At 42.2% G+C, this 21,319-nt stretch overlaps 1 protein-coding gene across 1 annotated transcript; it reads right to left on the minus strand.

Annotated features, from left to right (window-relative positions):
- Positions 1–1,303: 1,303 nt before the first annotated feature.
- On the minus strand, positions 1,304–21,286 carry LOC128146539 (P2X purinoceptor 7-like). Its single transcript, XM_052797970.1, is given in 17 exon segments — positions 1,304–1,470; positions 1,473–1,750; positions 1,796–1,842; positions 2,319–2,423; positions 3,017–3,194; positions 3,641–3,847; positions 7,302–7,372; positions 8,319–8,448; positions 9,022–9,102; positions 12,183–12,279; positions 13,224–13,263; positions 13,265–13,297; positions 14,152–14,219; positions 14,757–14,893; positions 16,642–17,529; positions 18,179–18,357; positions 19,295–21,286. Coding segments are annotated over 14 exon segments (1,512 nt in total). The 5' UTR covers positions 14,767–14,893; positions 16,642–17,529; positions 18,179–18,357; positions 19,295–21,286.
- Between the last annotated feature and the right edge of the window lie 33 nt (positions 21,287–21,319).

Below are 21,319 nucleotides of genomic sequence, written 5' to 3' on the forward strand. Positions count from 1 at the left end.
ACATATATACAAATATGAAAGGAGATTAAAATCACAGCCTTAAGTGAATATTCACTGCAATTCTTCCCAAAAGGAGAGTCGGTTCATGTGTCAGAACAGGAATGCATTAATGCCAACAGTAATGTTTTCCCACTCTAGATACATAAGATGCTGCAATATGAATGTTAATATGATTAATGCATATTACAACTGAAGATATAAATACAGCTGGCATAATCTGCCAGCAATATATCTTAAAATATATGTGGGAAATGGAAATGGCAAACCGATGGGTTAGCTCAGGAGGAACAAAGCTTAGTTGAAAGGAGTGCAGAATATACATGTTAAAATCCTTCTCACCTTGTTTCTACAAAAATAGAACATGTCCAAGTATAACTAAAAGAAAGAACCGAAAAGGTGCTGGAGCACAGATTAATCTACCCTGAATTTCCTGCTCCTCAGCTGTACTCTGGCCTTATGCATCATAGCACAAAGCAACTCGCACTGTGCCAAGTTCAGTAAGAGGAGGTATAAGAGGCAAGGCCTGTTCGAAGCTAAGCGCAAACAGGAAGCCAAAGTCCAACATTACAATTTCAATGAGTATGAATGAAATGCCCAAAAATATTACACAAAGACAGTAAAAGTACTTTTCATTGTAATTCCTGAGTTCAAGCTAAGAGGAGTAGTACAAAGAGAACAGCTGGGCTTTTCAGGAAATGCTTTGTCTGTATCACTGAAATAATCTAAAATGAGCCTGTTTAATCTGGATGGACTGTGAGGCCTTCAACGGTGAGTTATGAAACTACATGCTCAGTGGCCTCTTCCTAGAGCCTCTGATGCAGGACTGCAGAAAGGTGGTGAGGCTGGGGGAGAAAAATGCTCAGGACCACGGTTTCAAGTGATATTTCTTTTGGACTTCCTTCCTTCAGGGGTTATGCTTTGAGATGACTCTTGGCTCCATCTTATTTTCAGGGTGCTGGTCATCTCCTGACTCAGCTGGGATTCTGGTATGCATCAGTGCAAAGGCAGGAGGCCTGGAACTTCCCACTAAAATGTAGCCCTAAGAAGTCACCCCAGAGCCTACATTTCCAAATCATGTGGGGCAACTCACAGAAAGAAGCAAAGGCAGAAGCAAGCGCTTTAGTTCAAGGTATTTGTTCCTCTGTGCTAAGCAGCAGGCAATTGTGCCTCTCCAAAGACACTATACAAGAACTGAGCTGTACTACAGATGATTTTGGGAGGTCACACGCTTTCTTCTGTTTTTTTTAAAAGGTCTGTGAAAGAAAACAAAGATTAAATGTCCAAGGTGAGTCACAGTGTGAGCTCAAATTGTGCTACATCCTCCTTCCATCTTAAAATCAGTATAGCTGTTGACAGCTTTGGGTTAAGTATTTCTCATCTTCCACCTGCAGCAGCTTGGGATGACGGCTCTGTCTTCCAGATCAAAAGAGCCACAGCGCCAGTGAATGCATTGCTTGTAAGAAGGGGACACAGCTGGTCGTTGATATTGCCATCCGTCGAGTCCAGAAAGGGGTCTTTGTAGAGAAGGGCTTTCTTCAGGGTGTGACTGGACAGCACCAGCTGCTGAAACCAATGGGAGGTTGTGAGGCACTACCCTTTTTTCCTTCGGCAGCAGAGCTGCTCATGGTACTTCTGTGTTGGCTGGCATTTGCCACAGAAGCACCACTTTTGGCAGTCTGGGGAAGAGGCCCCTTGTCTAAGAGATTGTCCCAGCTCACATTGTTCATTATTATGGTTCTTGTTGGACTCACTGGTGCGCATTGGCTAGGATTCTTCATTATCATGGTTCTCAGACTCACTGGTGCAGCAGCTGCCAGCATCACAGAATTTCACAGGGTGGCTCTGCAACAACAATTCCCAACATAAATTAAAGAAAACAGCATTTGCTGCTTCATCCAACTGCAGAGAGAATTCACAACAGTGATCCTCACCATTGGGTTTTTCATTTGACACAGCACAATAGGGATAATGATGATAGATCAGCAGATCTGGAGGAGGATTGTCTTTCTGTGTTGCCAACGCCCACCCTAGCAAAATCGAATCGACACCTCGCAAGTTGCTTCAACACCAACGCGCTCCCGCTGGCACATACACACCACAGGAAAGCAGCAATTTTTAGCTGACTCTAGAAAATACATCCTCTGGTCACAGGACCTATTAACTTGAAGCAGACAATAGGAATCTAGTTTTAGCCCCTCAGAATCTAATCTGGAAAGATGGGGAGGCAGGGGTGGCAGAAACCCAAATCAGTTTGGAATGACACTCCTCAGTTCTGTCTTCTGAAGAGAGGATCCCAAAGGTTAAGTGTCTGTCTGTACCTCAAAAATGCTGCCTTGAGCATGCTGCGAGCTTGTTTTCAGAGGCTTCTTTATCCACGATAACCACTGATGATGTGGCTCATCAACACAGGACACGTACATCACCTGCGCAGCACAAGAAATGAGCATTTTCAGTTGGAGTAGTTCTGGGAGAACTGGGAACAAACACAGCATAGATCTGACCTCAGGGCTTGGGTTCTGCAGTCTGTGTTCCAATAACAATCCCCTGCAACTGCGTGTTGCAAGGGCCCATATTTCCAGTGTCCAGGACAGCAAAAACATGGGGACCTGCAGGGGCAGAGGGAAGGGGAAGAGATGGTATGGAACTAACTGTAGGAATGTGGTTGTGCGGGGCCTTTAGGTACTCTCCTCTTCACTCTTCTTTAAAAATACGTGTCTAAAATGCTGGGGGATTAGTAGAGGCAGCCTAGAGAAATAACCATTAATGTCTTGAAAAAGAGGAAGAGGCTTTGAGCAATGCCCTTTTCATGGACAACCCTTTCGTGACATCCTTCTGCTGTTTTGAAGGATCACTGTTCCCTGCAGGTTTTTGTGAAAGAGCTGGTGTGACTCTGCCATGCCAAGATTGTGTGTAGAGCCCACTGCACTCATGCAGTGCATGCTGTGCACAGCTCCATGGAAGCTTCCTGGATCAGCTGCATTTTTGTATCCATAGAGCAGCAATTTACATTCTTTACCTGTCTTGGATTCAGCACAGTCTCATACTTCTTCCTGTTGTAAATTTTGTAGAACGGTGATTTGCCGCAGCTGGAGTCATTACCTACACAAATAGCAATTTCAATGGCACTCACAACTTGCACACGAAAAAAAAGCAAGTAGTGATTCCACTTTCTTAATGAGACTGTGTCTCCAGAACTGTTTTTATTAACACAAAAAACAAGTCTCTCACCAAACCAAAACAGGAGATCATGGACCCAATGTTTTAAATGAGTTCAATGCCATTAAATTTTCTACCCTTAAAGAAAGCAGAAAAGAGTAACTGGGAGGCAAGATCTGTTACCATTCATTCAACTTAATGGCTTTTCTCTTTTTGTCTCTTCACTGTGTATCTTTGTCTCCTCACAATTCAATCAATCACAACATTTCATAGACCATGTCAGACACTTTGCAGGGGAGAATAAACAACTTGAGAGGGAAACAGTGGTGACAGATGGGGTTAATGACAATAACATCATGTCAGGATGATACCTGTTACTGTCTCAGTCTTAAACAACAATCCTGCCTCTCTCCCAGCCCTGCCATTTCATCCTCAGTTTTGCTCTCCCATGCTACTCAGTTCAGTTTAGATCTACTCATCTGACATTTCCATCCCAGAATGATGGACAGGAGAAAGGAGAGGGGTATATGGCAGAACTGGCGCTAAGGAAATAGCAAGCTTTCTTCTCCCTCCACAAGGAAGGAGAATTGCATTTACTGTGTCAAAGACAAGGACATCAAACTGTATTCCATAGACTTTGAAAAGGGTTCTCTGCTCCTTCCCATGTGGTAGCATGTAGTACCTTGCATATCTGCAAAACAGTAAACTAAGATCTGTGCAGCTTCCCCGGGGCATATAATGCCATGAGACTGCAGAACACAAAAAGAGGCGTAGCTTCTTCTCCCTTTTTCCTCCAGCCCTTTCAGCCTTCTGAAATGAAGGTGCTGAGGCCAGCTTGATGAACAGTATTTTGCCCAGCATCTGACCTGGCAGTCTAAACTAAATTAATACATATATAGAGATTTAGGCAAATTAAAAATCCAACTAATGTCCAACGAGTGTTTTGCTGTCTCAATTCGAATTGGAACCTGAAGCTGCAGAAAGAAGTTCAATCACAGGTAAAGCAGATAGAAAACCCAGCAAGGATATGTGAGGAGCTGGCAATGACAAGAGTGCTCATGCTCTGAATGCTTTAATATCATGTTATCCAAGACCAGCTCTGAACTCCTGAGCACACTTCAGCATGCTAGATATCAGCCATTTTCCATTCTTCGATCAGTAAAGAGTGGCAAGAATAATGTGAACCTTTACTAATTTCCAGTTTCTTATTCTATCAAGAACATGACCCTCCTGATGCACAGCTCACATCAGCTTAGGGATCAATAAGCAGTCACAGAGCATGGTACAAAGAGATCTTTTTAAATCTGACAATGAAAAGCTGGCAGTACAGACAAACCCATTACATTAAACTGAAAGACATACTAAAACACACAATGGTACTAATATCCAACCTCTGATAACACCACCCATATGTCTTCTGCCTCAGACACACTGTTAGGACTTACAGTGCTGTATTGTTCTTGGCTGGTTTACTTGAGTGATCTCTAAGTCCTGTTCTCCTTCATTTAGATACATAATTTGAACAGGAATTTGCTTAGCTAAAGGGAAAGAAGTTCAGTTCCAGGGGTGGCAGATACTCACAGATCAGTCTGTCATTGCTAATCAAAATTTGTTTTATAGTTGATTGCTTGTTCAATTACCAAAAAAATAAACTGTTTAAGAGGATATGTCTAGTGTAAATGCCATCAGCTCAGCCCTCTGCTTTCTAGCATCTCCAGGTACTCATTCAGATGATAGGGACATCTAAAGAAAAATACATTTTCCTCCTTCCCTTTTTCTTTGGGCTCAGCCCCTGCTGCTCTTTGCCATCTTGATGCTAACAAACCAGCCCAGAGCAAGCTTTTACTTGATTCTACTCTCTCCTGCACATCCTACTGCAAGCTAAGTTTGGCAGACTTTCAGAGTGCCTTTAATCAGAGTTCCCTAGATCATGCAATCATTTGCTTCCCATTCACCGCGATATGATTTGTATTCTCTGAAGGCAGTGAGTCACTCAGAAAAACACATTGTAATGTGTTCTGCTTTCTCCTTGCTTGCACAGACATGAAATACCCTTTTTCCTGTGCTGAACGGTTCCACAGTCTGTGGCCAAGACATATTTTACTGGCCAGCTTTTAGCCTCTGAAGCCTGCAGGTCAGTTAGGTTTTATTTGAAAGTGTTCCTTAACTCTTTACAGGATTAGAAGTTTTCTCTAGCCCTCAGGGTAGAGGTTATTTCACATCTGCTCTTGATGGCATAGAAGCCTTCGCCTCTGTAACAGCTTTGTGCTTAGACCTGACCTATTAAGAGCTTTCTTGATCACTGGCTGAAGCTTTGCTCCCTTGCACCTCAAGTAGTTCTTTTATTTTGGAAGGCTAAAGCCTGTTTCCATTTAAGTCTATCACAAAATTGCTTTGGAACTGGGATGAAATCAATACGGCTCCATGCAGACAGAGGTTATAAGCTGCTCAAAGCAGCTTTCCTGACTTCTAGGACAGCTAGACTGCAGGGGAAGCAGCATTCTATGTGCCCTGTTTCTTATGCTCTTTTCCAGAATTTTCTCCTGCTATTGATCTTTGTTAGCTTTAGGACACTGGGCTGGATGGACCTTTGATATACTTTACATTCTTATGACATGTCACTGATGTCAAAAAAGTTTTCTTGAAATATATTACTTGTAGGATCATCTCTAGCTCTCCCCCCCTTACTCACTTGGGTAGTTCTACTGAAATCAGCAGCTCTGTTTATACAAGTTGGCATACACTAGCTCAACAGTGTGGCAGGGTTTGTGCATGTTCTTCGCCAAAACATCCATGCTTGTTTTAAATAGTATTATGCTCAATCTAGTCACTGCTCTTCAACTTTCACTGTCTTTGCTTTTTAAATTGCTGCACTGAACTACTCTGCTCCTCTTTTTAAATTCTGGAGACATTACAGAATGACATTTCTCTGCCATTAAACCCCTTGATTTACAGATACAGAGTCAGGCCACCAGGATGTGGTCTGACATCATGCACACTCTCCCAGCAGCCTATGTTCTCAGACCAAACTCACTTCCTGCAGCAGAGATTTCAGCCAAATTGCAGCAAAATAATCTTGCTACAGACTGGTATTTTGATGCTTAAAAGATAACAAACTTTGGGCAAACCCGTTCTTGGCATTTTGACCCCAGCTGTTAATCTGACACTAAACATCCTCAAAACTACTCCACTGTCTTCTTCCAAAAGCCTTCTCGGAAACTGCTTTGCCTACAAAAATGTATTCAACGGAAAGGTTGCTGGCCTCAGCCTCACAGCGCTGTCTTGCTTTTTCCTTGTGATCTCCCTCACCTCCTGACTGTGGTTGCCAGGTCAGAGGGAACACTTATTTGTTCTTCATTTGCACAGCTCCAGCACAATGCAGCTTTGGAATATGCTGGCAGCTCCTAGACAGTTCTGGCACTCATGTTAGCATCACAAATGTATGAAAACCTCTAATGTAACAATAATCATGCTGTGAGTCAAAAAAAGAGTGTTGTTACACAAGAGTTTTGACCTAGATTTGAGGCACAACTTTAGTTTTAAACATGCTGATAAGTATTTGATAAATGCTTTGTGTAACTATTTAGAACTGGAGTCACATCAAGATTTTTTTGTCAAAGCTTCTCATAAATCTGCTATATGCACACAGAACCAAAGGCTCTAATTTGTTGTTGAATAAATCTTGATTCAGTGAACTGTGGGGCTACCCAGATGGAAGAAAAACACTTTTTTATTTTATTTGTGTTAATTGCCTTGGGAAACTCACAAGTTTAGGTAGTTTCAAGCCTCAATTGCCATATGGTGGAATCTGCCCAAACTATTCTCTGTGTTAGCTCCCAGAATACTTGTCGGAAATTTCTAGGCCTTTCAACACAGAAATAAAATCTCCTGCAATACAAGCATGCTCATTTGGAAGATGACCGTGATGATACATCCATACAACTGCAGTAACTGCAGGTTAAGAACATGACTACAAGAGTGAAGAAGGAGAATCAAACGTCTTGTCATTGCAAGTCATCATTCCCCACACCTCATCACATCTTTGCTTCAACTCAAAAAACATGCTACTTGCTTCATATAACATTTTTTTAACTGAAGTGGAATCCAGGCTTTATTTTTTGTCATCAGGGCAGCAGAAACCATACTTTGGACTGCAGACATAAAATCAGCTGTCCAAGTTACAGTCCCAGTTAATCTCAGTGGCAATGATTCCTCCCTAGAAACAGACACAGTAAGCTTAGGGACTAGTGCTGTGTTGCTGCCTGTGCTAAACTGCAGTTAAAATCAGTGGAGACTTGAGGGATGCCATTGGCAGGGACGTATCTCTATAGACACGCTAACTCATAAGCAACATTTGCCAATCAAGCAGTCTTCTATGGAAGTGACTTAGTTACATGAGCTAAAAGCTACCAGTCATTCCTGTCTTCTGTCTATTTTTCTTCATCTTAGTAGCACAAGTGTGGATGTAGCCAATCAACTGTGACTGTCATTTCATTGCTTCAAACTACATATAGGCTCAAACCAAAAGCCTGAGTGCCAGCCTAAGATTTGTAGGCACCCAGCCTAAATGTTTCATCTCAAATGCACTATGCCAGGCTGAGACTCAATAAATGTGCTCAGTTGATGACTCTGGGCACGACACTTTGTCTCTTCTTCTGTTCTACCCATCTGATAATATTGACTTTCTAGAGGTATGGCTGAATACTGTGTTAAGGGCATTTGGCTCAATACCCTAAACAACAGAGGGAAAATGTAGTGGCAAAAATAAGTGCTTTTTGACTCTGAATGTAAGCTTCCATTTGTGCCAGTCTGACTTTTGGATGATTCCCCAAGCAACGTGATTTAGGATCTGCTTGAGTAGAATAAAAAGATGACCACGAGTGACAGGCTTGTATACGACCTACTTAAATGCACTGTGCTTTGTAAAAGGGGTTCTGCATGCTACAATACTAACAAAATAATATCAGCTCTGTCAACATGGGTCCCATCCTGTGAGATGTTAAGCACATTTAATTCTTGAAAGTTGGGGTTACTTTGCTTCTCACGCAATCAGTTTCTAAACCTAGAACAATTCCATGATATGCCAGACAGCAAAACATGCAGGAAGAGAATCAAGCAAATGATTTAACACTGAGCATGAAAAAAACAGTGATATCACAGACCTTTATTGCCACTTCAGAAAAATTCTCTTTTGCTTCCTGAAGGATATCTCCTGGATGGAAAATTGGACAAAGCGGGGAAGTTATATTGTTGTATGTATAGGAAGTATTTAAATTTGGTGAAATATTTAGTCTGTGAAGAACACACACAATTGTTTAAATTTAAAAACAAGCTGTAGCAGATACAGGTAAGGGACTTCACACTTAGTAGAACCTGCGTTAAAATGTGCACGGTTTGTAAGTATACAAGCTTTTGGTTGTGTAGCTACCAGATCTATATATCCCTAACTGGGCTCTGGGAATCAAGATGAATTCTTTACTCTTTGGATATTATCACCAGCAAAATTTTACCTGTGTGAATGAAACACTTTCACCTCATAATTTGAATCACATGTCTGTTGTGCTGTATTTTAGTGATTTTACCCTAACATAAATCAGTTTATCTAAATGAACAATTCTGTTGTCCAGTGCATGAGAGAAATAGAGTTATGCTGGAAGGCTCTGTTCCCAAGCTCTCCTTATTTCTCTTGGTTCCTGAAGGGTTAATAGGGCTAAAGAATTATAGAAACCTGGTATTTGTCACTCAGGCAGATACAGCCCTAAATGCATAGCCTTTCTGAGTAAAGAAGCTGCCAATTTATACAATCTTTTTTTCAGAGCACAACTACTCACTCTTCAGAAAGCATTGAGGAATGTTTGCACTTACATGGTGTAATTAAATTTTGGGAAGTGAATGTTGTTCTTTATTAGCACAGTGAAGTCTTCAGAACTCCTCAGAACAGCAGGCCTAAAAAGAAACATCAAATTAACTAACTTCTTTTACTTAAATACATCAGTTAATGTTATGCTACTTTACTATTACCTGGAAAGCTGTCAGTAGGAGGAATATGTTGCTAAGAATAACAGATTGAAATGCAGGGAGTTAGGTGGCTCAGGGGATCAAGAAAGATATAAGTGGTTTTCTTAGTTTTAGGTATAAATTGTTCTCTATTGCACTTGTTTGTGTGGGCCAAGCCTAACTAGAGTCTTTACATTCAGCTGAGTTAGGATCTCAGGAGACTTCTCATATAAATCCTGCTATAGAATAGCAGTGAGAAATTACACCATTTGACAGCTGATGATTTCTGCACAATGAAGTGGCAGTTTCATTGCTGGTCCCCACAGACAGGTGGCCATTTACACCAGAGCTGCACAGCTAGTAAGAGTATAAGAATGAGCCATGCACTCAAATCCTAGAGAATGTCTCTGGAAGTCAGGTGTCAATCACATCACCAAAGGTTGTCCTGCCTTCCTAGCAGATACCGGCTTGAGGACCTCCCCTGCAGTGTTCTGTGTTACAGTGGTTTGTGTCACTAAATATGTAGGTGGAATGCAAACACAATGGAAAGCAGCTGCCAGTCTGACCCTTCCTCAAAAGAGTGATTTCTCTGAAGCTACTTTGGCAGGAAAGAAGGAATTTTCCCACAAGTTGCCAGCTGGGTAACCTTGGCCTAGACTGTGTAAGCCAGCCTCTGCTACACTCCAGGACTTGCCAGGGCTATAGGAAAGTAAAAGGTACAATTTTTAGCATTGTTTGCCTAGCATAGGGACTATGCTGAACTGGAATATTGGCATTGTTCCATTTTAAGAATGAGTCAGGAATATTTTAATTTCTATCAAGACAGCCATTCCAAGGGGGACACCCAGTCTTCAAAGTAATCATCCACATAAAGGACAGTGCTTCTAAGCAGGGAATATTTTCCCTATCATTGTATTTTGAGCAATGCCTCTGCATCAGAGATCTGTGATGAAAAGAAGCATATTAGCTGGATGACATGCAGCTTCCGTGGGGGACTTCTCATGAGTGTCTTCTAAACCAAGTCAATGAATGAGATGTGATTGCAAACCAGATTAACACTTGTGGATGCTACCTGGACACAAAAGTCACTGATAAGTTTCAGTGTATAACAGTCAAGACATTAATAATGTTGATTTTTAAAAAACTAAAAATGAATGAACCTGTAATGTGAAACTGCCCATAATTCATCCATTGGGAAGCGTCTGGAATCTGATCCAAAGGTCTTCTGAAAAAGGTGTTGCAAACACCTGTCCTTCAGCCAGCTAATGTGACAACTGTGCCCGGCCTCAGGCAGAAATGAACTATCAAAAATAAAGGAATCTTCTTGCCAACATGCAATGGCTTTGTTCAGCTCCTGCCATAACTAACAGGAAGGAAAAGGAGGCCTCCTGTATAGTTCATGAAACTTACCTTTCAAAGGAATTTGAACAATAAAGACAATCATGGGTGTAACCAAAGCCCTACATTGCTGCTGCTACCTCAGTATCTCAACCAGATAGCAACGCTTCCTGGGCTCTGACCTTGGTCTTATGTATCATTCTGGTAGAAAATAAACACTCAGCTTTGTTTTTTAGCGATTCCTCATTTTTTCCTTGCCAATGGAACTTGTGAAGGAACTTTATACATCAGAGGTTTGGATCAAGCCTCTCATCCATTATTTTTGGTCCCTGGTATTGACTACTGGCACTTCAGAGAAAGGTTAGGAAACAAGACAGAATGTGTCAATGGTGCGATGTAATTAAAAGCAAAATTCCCTCTGTAACATATGCAGCAGTGAGCCTACGCAGTGTGACATTTAAAAATGACTGCCAGTCACTGAAACTTTATTAAAAACCCCTAAGATTTCATTAACTCAGGAAGCTCATGCATATCTTTCCCGGATGCTGTATGAACAATTACAGCCTTCCTGTTGTTGGACAAACCCTTTTTCAGATCACAACTCTGTCCACGGGAGAAGGGAATGGAAATTCCTTCAAAGAGCTGAAAAAAACCTCAGCAGAAGGAGCTGTAGGAGGCATTGTGGGCTCTGAAGGGGACCTGGCAGTGGAAAAACTGCTCAGTCTCTGCAGAAAACCCTGAATTAGGGAAAAGGTGGGATATATACATAGAATCACACTTGTATCTTTTAAAAGCAATGAGTTAATAAAAGTGATAATTGACCTAGTTTCTTACAGATATATTTCAAAGCTGGTTGAGAGGAGCTAAAACTGATTATAATTTGCTCTCAGAGTATAATTTCCATCATTTCAGTTGAAATCAAATATTCTATAAAATTTTTTCATGCTTTGGCTGATACAGAATAGAAATAGAACATTTTCATCTCGGAACACCGTACAGTCATGTGGTTACAAAAAAAGATGGCTATGAGGCCCCTCCATCCTACTCTCTAGGTCACAGCAGCATTGTTCCGTGGAGTCTTCTTCCTAGAGTTTTCTTTGGCTCACTGTTACAGATTGCCAGCACTGAGGTCTTCATTGTCTACCCAGAGAGGATGGAGAGACTGTTCTTCAGCCTGAGGTGGATCCCCAAACACTAGCCTGCAAGACAATGTACAGACAATCAATCTACCCCTACTGTTCTTGGAGGTGGAAGCAACCTCACTGTGATAAATGAACCCACAAAGTACTTCTACACCATAGAGACCCAAGTTAGGAAACTTTTTATTTCTGTCACCGATTAAACCTATCTTAACGTTGATGCCTTTTCCTTGACATTTGAATTAATGAGCCAAATGCCTCTAGTGAATTCAAGATGAGCCTGTGACATCTGAAACTGTTTCTATGGCAGCTGCATGATGATACAAACTGGAGGCTATGACTTCACTGCAGATCATACAGCAGGACAGATTGTTAGAAGTAAGTTATTTAGATATTATAATGAGTGTTAACAGTATGGCTATGAAGGAAATAGTTGTTTTATATACATGAGATCTAAGTGTCTAAGCAAAGGGTTTATCCTAAAATTTCATGACTTTGTCAAAGTAAATCCTTCTTTGACATAAAAAAAATGCAGGTATCTCTTTCACTTACTCAGGGGGTTTTGCCATGGATTCCACAGCGCACCGTGCCCTGACCTCACAGGTTTTAACAGTTGCATTATAATTCACACATCTTCCTGTTTGAATTCCTGTAGAGAAACAAGCTCTTACTCAGCAAAGACAAGAGTGTTTTGCTAATTAGAGACAGTGTCAACATGTCAGTGGATTCCTCTTCAAATGTAAGATAGGGAGCTTGACATTTCAGATTGTTGCAGCTTTCTATAGGAGGAAGCTGTAGGAAGAACTATCCAAACCATGGTCCTGACACACCTCATCAATCCTTACTTAGCCGTTTGCTTGGGTCAACAGTGCTTGTCATTGTTTGGGCTAAGGGTGAAGTAATTTCCTTCACAGTTTTATGTGAAGTTACATATCTGAGTCTTGGGATAAATCAAGAAACAACTCTTTCAGTCAGAAGTTTAATTCTACAACATAAGCAAATTAAACAAGGATATAAAGGTGGGCAGAAAACCTTAATTCTTTCTGCACTCCTGGAAATTCAGCATTTTCTGTGAGCATTTACTCTTTACCAGGGAAAGTGATAATCCAGCCAGCAGCCCAAATTCAGGGAGTCTCAGCACTACAAAGAACTCACATAGCTGATGAAAACAGTATGATGCCTTCTGGACAACTGGTCCCAAATAAAGGACACAAGTTCCCTGACTTATTCTGAGAACTACCTAACCATCATAGGGGTGTTACAGACCCTTCAAACAGATCCTGCAGTCACTCCACTTGCTAAGCAGCCATGGACTTCGATGGGAGTGACTATGATATCGGCCCTCATTCACACCAGTCTGTACTCTTCACATCTCTCCTTCCTCTGCTCCCTCTCACTGTTTCTCCTTTTAGTAAGGGATAAGAACTCAGTTTTGTGGTTTTGAAAATATGTTCTTCGATATCTCTTAGGATTCTGTACTGTTTTACTGCAATTCTCCAAGTTGGATCTTGCACATGCTGCACTGGTCAATAATGCAACAGAAGATAGTACTCACAAAAAAAAAATTTCAATCTGAAAATGCTGTTTACGTACCATCACTGTGGATATCTACACTCCCTTTTTCACAGGACTTGTTCTGCAGAGCAGATAGCTTTGGCAAAGTGATACTGGAAAAAAAATTACATTAAAAGAGTAATATAAATATCTCCCTCTGCACACCTATGTAAAAAGTCTTACTCAGCTTCAATGTAAAAATATCGAATAATAAGAGAAAATAACAATGCAGAGGAGGTATAACCCTTACTAAGTATTTGGCTCATAGGAGATAAAGGCTCAGCTACCTGCAAAACTAGAAAAAAGCCCCTTCCTTGCTTACAATAACATTTTTGTTTATTATTTATGTCTTTTCCCATTTTTCACACTCTCTCCTATACTATTAAGCACAATAAATTTAATACTGGACTATTTAATTCTTTGTTTACTAACAGTCCCATGTACTTTTGCCAGTGAAAGTCAACATGTATTTGGGAACTACTCTGCAAGGTCCCACTTCTAGGCCAAGCAAATGAAAAGGAGAGCTGCAGCTGATGACCAGGTTTGACCTACAGAAAGGAAGGAAGGGGGCATGTAGGAATGAGCACCAGTAATAGTGAGAGCACCATATTAGCAGAGAAGCTGATAGCAATTCTGTAGCTCCATCATTCCTTCAGGTTTTCCTCCAGAGCAGCAGCAATGCCAGAGAAGGCGGACAGCAATCACTGGCCTGAATGTCATCACCTCCTGAAAGTGATGCAGATAGATTTGGCTGCAAGGTCATTGGTGTGAGGCAAAGTCACACCTGCCAGCTGATTCCCTGAGAAAGAAAAGGAGCAATTAAACTAGATCTTGCATGTTATCTGCTGAGATACAGACATAAAGAGCAACAGTATTTGCTTGTACTGGACTGCTTCAAGGACAGTCCACTCTTTCACATCAACATGCATTCGATACATCCCAAGTATAAATCACAAAACATATTTACCTCAGGGCACCTCTGCTCAAGCTGATTCTCTGTCTCAGTGGTGTTGGTCATCACGAAAAAAGAGTCTACTGCCTACATGGAGGAAAGAATATGAATCTGACTGAAATTTCAAATATTTGATTCAGACCTCAGTCATTCCAGAACATCACCTGGAAGGACAACAAGGCTACTCATGCTCTACCTCCCCCTGATAGACATTCAGATTCTATCCGGCTCAAACAGGACAAGCCAGGGACATCATCAGGGCAGGAATGAGCAGCCAGAGGCAAGAAGGCACTGATTTTTTTTTTTAAAACTGGCATTACAACCTAGAAAGTTACACTAACATTAATTGGTAACAACACTACTGTGTTTAGTACAGCTATACTGGAGTGAATCTGTTCTTAGGTTTGCTATTACCAAAATACTAAACTGATTATGTAAAAATTGTGTAACAAATAGGACCACAGAAATCTCATAAAAGAGGATAATTTTTTTTCCTTATATTAAGGGAGGAAGGGAAGATGTGGCTTTAAACATTGCTGTCTCCAATGTAAAGTAATCACATTGAGTGGTAGGACAGAGACATGTCAGGAAAGCAACCAGATATATCAATGGAAGACGACTTGCGTGCATCAGTATAGTGTATTCTGCTGTATCCCAGATCCTGTTGTTTGTGTAAGCCACTTCCTTCACAGCAGTGCAAACTGAGCTGTTAACTTCATCCGTCTCCAGATAGAGTCTGTAAGCGATCAGTATACAACTGGCCAGATAAAACAGAAAGGACAAATAAGCCCATAAGAATAAAATTGGTCAGCTTCTTTGTATCATTCTTGGACAAAATGCACCACAAAATAGAAGTAAGATGGACATTTGGAAGTAATTGAGAGCCATTTTGTGTGAGACACATGCATCGGTTGGACCAAAGTCTGCCGTGGTTTCACTTTTGCAACTTTTGGCTTTGTCAGAAATGAATTGATACACGCAAGAAGAGAATTTCTATTTCCCATCCTAAATTATATAGACAACATGAGGTGACATTCTGGCCCTTCAGATGCCATTTGTGAAACACCAATTAACTGCAACAGGGCTTGATGTCATCCAAAAACTTCCACCCATGCCGTGTTGCTGTGTACCTAGACTTTGACTTTTTCTGTCACAAACAGTAGTGTCCTCTCTACATTTTTTTAAGAAAGCTTAAAATACTTAGTCCTGAGCTTTCCAGAGTGACTATTTTTGTGCCTCATGCTGAGTGCTTCAAAAACCTTTGCTTAATGTTTCCACTTTCTCATGACTTGAACGTGTTAATAAAAGGAGGAACACCACCTCTGTTTTTAAGCTGACAGGAAAGTCATCTAGCTCATCTAACTCAAAAAAGCACTGTCAACTTTGAAAAGCTATGGTATGTTCAGAAGATACTTTCCACACTACATAAAAGTGATATAAAAGGTTTGCTTTGAAAAACAAGCCACAAGAGCTAGCACCACTTCCATTTAACAACAGACTGTCTAGAGGGGGGTAAAATAGTATGTGAAGAACAGAAATACAAAGCAACTGACCAATGTTCCTTTATTTATACCATCTATTATAATAGCATTTCAGCCTTTTCCTTCTGGAGAACAGTACTTTGGGATAACCATGTTATTGAAAACTGGCAGTGGGAACTCAGCTCTGAGCAGCAGTAGGTGGGTATAGTACCTTAGTAAGGCAACTTGAATTTCCTGCAGACTTGGTTTTTTATGAGATTGGGATCAGTGCACTCAATGTCCTGGCTTGCTGCCCTCCCATGAGAATGAAACCAACTTTATGAACTTCGGCAGACTTTGTTCAGCAAACGCTTATCACTGAGAACAGCCCTAGTTTGGCAGCAAAGAGGAAAATCTGCCCTTTAGAGGCAATCAGTTATTGCATATTCCTAAAACATCTTATTGTTCTTGAAATCTGCTGCAAGGGGTGACTTGCCATTTCATCTGACCCTGAATAGGAGACTCTACAGAGCAGACTCGAATCTCAGAAACACTGGTGTAAATCTGTGATTATTCGGTGGAGTTATTTTGGATTTTTCAGACAAGAAACAAAAACAGACGGCATGGTAACAAATAAAACTGCAAGTGTTTTTTAGAGGAAGCTTAGTTAACTCTGTCCAAGCAACCCCACCTTGTTAGGTAACATCCTATGCCACACTCCCACCACAAAATTCCCACTACCACATCCATCTTCCAAGAATGGTCTAACACCAGATCAATGATCTTTTTTGCTGCCACAAAACTCAAAGTGCTGAAAGCCAAGTTGTAACCAGACAACCCCCAATACAAGAAGCATTTGCTCACATATAACACAGCATTCCATCACCATGCACTTACCAAACAGACAGAGCAACAGTTGTGTAAAGGAAACATTTCACACATCCACAAGTAACACTCTAAATGTGTATGTATTTCGGAGAGTCGCACTGAGTCAGGCACTCCAGCCAGCCATGTACACCCATTGCTAGCACTTCCTGTGACTTACTGGCTTTTGAAAACTGCAGCTGCCTGGTGCTGTCTTCTTCCACCCCTGCATCTTTCTCAGGCCACCCCACTTAAAGGCACAGTCAGAAACCTGTATGAGAATGGTACCACAGGCCTTTTAAAGAACGGCAGTTGATGGAATCAAGAACTGCCTGAAGAGCCATGTCCTTTGGTTTGTTCCCAGAAAAAGCACCAAATTTCACCCTGGAGTTGCAGAACTGATTGCTCAGCACTGTTCCTGTCACCTTCTGTTGATGACACCATCTCTCCTCAGTACTACTCGTCTCTGCCAGTCTGAAGTAACACTGGGACAACTGTAGAGATGGGGCTAAATGGATGGAAGCCAGTGTCACGCTGACCTTCTCTGGGCCTGACTCTCCACCACCCAACACTTTGCACCACTGCAAAGAAGGTATAATGCATTTCTGGACTGGGCAGATGCATGCAACACCCACTTTGGAGGAGTTGCAATAGCCATGCAAAGCACAGAGCAATGGTAAAGCAAGATTTTGGGTCATCAGTGACCACGGAGATCTCCAGCTTATCTCACATTGCATGGGACACCATCCTATGTGGTCTTAGATTGGTTTTGTATCCAACTGGTCATGTATCCGTATTGTATTGGTCATGGGATTAAAAGGGAGTGATAAAGCCACTACTCCTCTCAGCAGAACCAATACATGGCACATACTTTGGCTGCAGCTTCTCCTACTCCCCAGAATCATGCATGAGCCAGAGCTGGTCAGTGTGCTGCAAGCCAACTATTTGCATCTGGTCCAAGGGGGCCAAGGAGCAGGTATGAGGCCACCATCTGACACTGTAAACACAGGAGGTGGAGATGTAAAGATGCAGAGCTGTCGAGGTGGGACCTGTAAATCTCAGGCTCAGTCTGAAAGACAAGAAGTTTGGATCAGAATCCATTAGACCCAGATTGAAAGGACCAGGGTCCTCTCTCTTGCAACAGAAGACCCACATAGAGGCACAAAATATACAAACCCTACAAACACAGATCTAATGTTTTTCTTCCAATCCTTCAGTATTTAAAATCACCTAGGATGCTACCTATGGCTGTAGTCATGACAAAACATTCAGAACCGGACAGGCTTCTTGGCTGTTGGTATTGTCTTAAATGCTTTGGCACACAGGAACAAGTTACATTCTGCACAAACAGGCTTAATTTTTTGAGACATCAGTGATCACTCCTTAGGCTTTTGCTGACCATGGCCCATACTGCTATGGTTGGTATTAGTGACACTTCAGCAAGCAAAATCCTGCTACATAATAACAACTGAAAAAGCTGCAAGTGGGAGCCAGAAACAGACCTGGGATGCATTTAGGTGCTAGAATAGCCACAAAGAAATTGATTTTTAATATAACACTGTCAGACCTATGTGTACATACACATAACACAATATTTACAATAAAAAAGACAAACAGGAGGGCTCAGACTGCATAAGTGAAGCAGAAGTAAGTATTGTCTTCTCTTCCTAAATGCTCTCGTTTTCACATTAACGTCTTCCATCTGTTTGGGATCTGACCTCAGCAGCTCGGCCGGACGTATTCATCTTCTTGCCCATGATGTTCCCATATAAGGTGATCTCTCTTTGCCCGTGGAGCCTGATTTTGATTTGCTCAGGTTTCTTTCCACTCTGATTTGCTGGTCTCTATGGTTGAGCTCTCTCACAGTTTTGCAAGGCAGTCATCCATACAGCAGTAGCTATAAAGGGAGGAGAAAGTCAGGAGGGAGTAATGAAGCCATGCCTGCAGATCTAAAGAGCTCTGGATAGTTTATTTGTAGGCTCCATTCTCTTCCACACATTGCCTCTGCATGATGCCTTTTCAATAAACAGCTTCCATAAGCCTTTCCCAAGCAATATAAAACATAAGCCCTATCCAGACAACTGGATGGAACTATATGGCCAAACTGGTACAATAACACTCATGTCATTAGGAAACTTTGCTTGAAACCCTGTATCACTCTCCACACAAACTAACTTGGGAATTTGGAAAATGCCCCCAGAATTATACAACAAATACATATGAACACTGGCCTTTGATTCTGTGAGATTTGATCCAGGTACCACAATACCCCAACTATGATAATTTAAGACAAGTTAAGCATCAAAGAAATGTCTCAGCTGCTTCCTGTAATATTTACCCAAGGCTGCACTGAAAGCTATCATCTCTTTTATGTCTCTGAAGATTCTGTTGTGATACAGAGGTCAAGACACTGAGCTAAGCCCTCATTTTTCTTAAGCACTAAGTTTGAAAATTCAGACACCACTACAGACTGTAAATATCAAGCAGCAGGCGGGCAGCCTGGGGTAGCAGTATGGCTACTTTGGGCTGCACGTATGAATAGCACAAAACCGCTGGAAGAAAGGATCATGAAAACATACAACTTTAAGGATGACACAGGATCCCCCATGCTTTCCCCAAGTTGGGAAGTCCCATAGAATTGGGCTCCAATGTATGATTTTGCTCCTGCCTTCAATCACTTGAGCTTTCAAACAGGTCAGCAAGCCAGAGCTCAGCCAATCCAGTTCTAATGACATCTGGTCATGGAGGTCTCCTTCCCCAAGGGCCAGAACGATCAGACTTCATGGCTTTTCACCACGACAGGGTGTAACAATCTTACCATCTTTTTTTCTTACCTTGGCATTTTCTAAAGTTTTCAGACATCCTTCTTCTTCTTTATCTATTCCCTCTTTAACGTTACAGAGACATGAGAAGAGGGGAACAGTCCTTTGCTTCTTGGAAGGTGTTGAGACTGAAATAGTCTGATGTAAAGGAGAATCTCAGAGCAGCACCCTCCCACTGTGCCCAGCACAGATCCCTCTCCATCCTCAGCACTGTGGGCACCATCACTCCCTCCTCTGCAGTGAGGTCTGAAGGAAGGATGTGTATAAGTATTTACGGAAACAGTGTTTCTTTAGCATTAAGTGGTGGATCCACATCCACCACTTCCTATTACCTATTAATGCAGTCTACAGGGAGCAGACCTGGCCCCCAGTGCCTGCACAGGAAATTCCATTTTCATATGCTCTCTCCGTGTATTCTATATGCTCAAAATATTCATCAGAAGAAAAGTGTAATTGATACCAGGAAAGCATGTCAAGGGAAAGTAGATCTCTTCTGGGAACTTGTAGGTAAATACGATTCCTAAAGGTCAGTATACAGACTGAAAGCACAAAGGAAACATGATCTGGTTTTAAAGTTCAAACCCAGGAGTCAGGAGACTTGGATTATGTTCCTGGCTCTACCACAGCTTTCACGCACAATCAGAAGCAACTCATCCATCCCCCCCTATAACTTAGTTTAGCCAGTTAAAAGCTGGGACACCAATGGAGTGTCACTTTCCAGGCTTCCCGCAAAGACCAGTAAATCAGTATTTTATGAAGTGTTTTCTGTTCCTCAGAAAGAAAAAAGGAAATAACCTAAGATAGACGCAGTGCTTAGAATTGCAAAGTATTACATTTATGATTGCTATTTACTGAGTCAAATTCTGCAGTGATTTACAACCTGTGCATTTCAATTGGCACCAATTTAATATGACTCACTGCATATTTTAATCCATCATCTGTGGACTCACATGGGATTCTAAGACTATCCAAGAAGCTAATTGCAATAGCAGAGGCTCCAAAATCCACCTATTTAAGGTCCAAGCATGGGGTTTGAAGGATGTGCAACAAAAGACTTGCAGATCAAGAGATACCCGTTTCATGAACAACTTTCACTTTAATAGTCTATTTTTGATTGATTGGTGTTTTTGAAGCTCCCATCCCTGTTTCAGATTTAGTGTAGCTAGCTAGCACTACATATTTATCACTAGTTTGAGGCACACTGACAACTTATGTTCAACCCTGAGCGACGTAAATCTGCCATTTGCCCCTCACGAAGCCTAGGCACGGGACCGGCATTCCTGTTCCACATTTTTCCATTTCAAAGAAATGAAGTAACTATTCACCTGATATGTACATCAGCCACGCTTGACACCTCTTTATGCTGTCAAAGACTGCCAGAAATCTTAATTGGGTAACTGCATCAATCTGTTTGTACATCTCCTACACATGCGACAACAGCCTCGCTCTTAAGAAACCGCAAAGCTAAGTATATACTTTAAAGGGTGAATCTCAAAACTATTTCTGCCGTTCCTTGCATCAAGAGCACTTGTGCTGTGAAGAAGCCCCACGAGAGACATGGCCTATGGCGCGTAGGCCCCAGCATCACCTCCAGTGACCACAGCCACGCTTCCCACACAGCGAAGCGGCATCGACCCTGCCCTACTGCGAAACCCAACCCATGTCTAGCGATGGTGCTGCCTCACACCATGGCAGCGGGCAGAGCCTGCTGCTGTGGCACCGCCACCAGCTACCCCCAGGTCAGGAGCTGGGGATAAAAATCCCAATTCCTGCCCAATTCGGGGCAGGAAGGGGGGGGGGGGTAGAGATTGAGCTTCCCAGAGCCCCACGGGGCTGGCAAAGCAGAGCGGCGGGAAGGGCTGCCCGGGGCAGGCCGCGGCGACCTCTCGGTGCGGCCTGCTGCTCCGCCTTGCCTCCTGTCAGGCCGCGGCCGGCTGCGAGGACAGCGAAACAAGGGAGGAGAGGGCAAGGATCCGCCCTCCGCCGGGAGAACCGAGCCCGTCCCGTCCCGTCCCGCCGGGGCGGCCGCGCCTCTCC

The sequence above is a fragment of the Harpia harpyja genome, chromosome 9 (genome assembly GCF_026419915.1).
Source record: "Harpia harpyja isolate bHarHar1 chromosome 9, bHarHar1 primary haplotype, whole genome shotgun sequence".
Classification (NCBI taxonomy): domain Eukaryota; kingdom Metazoa; phylum Chordata; class Aves; order Accipitriformes; family Accipitridae; genus Harpia; species Harpia harpyja.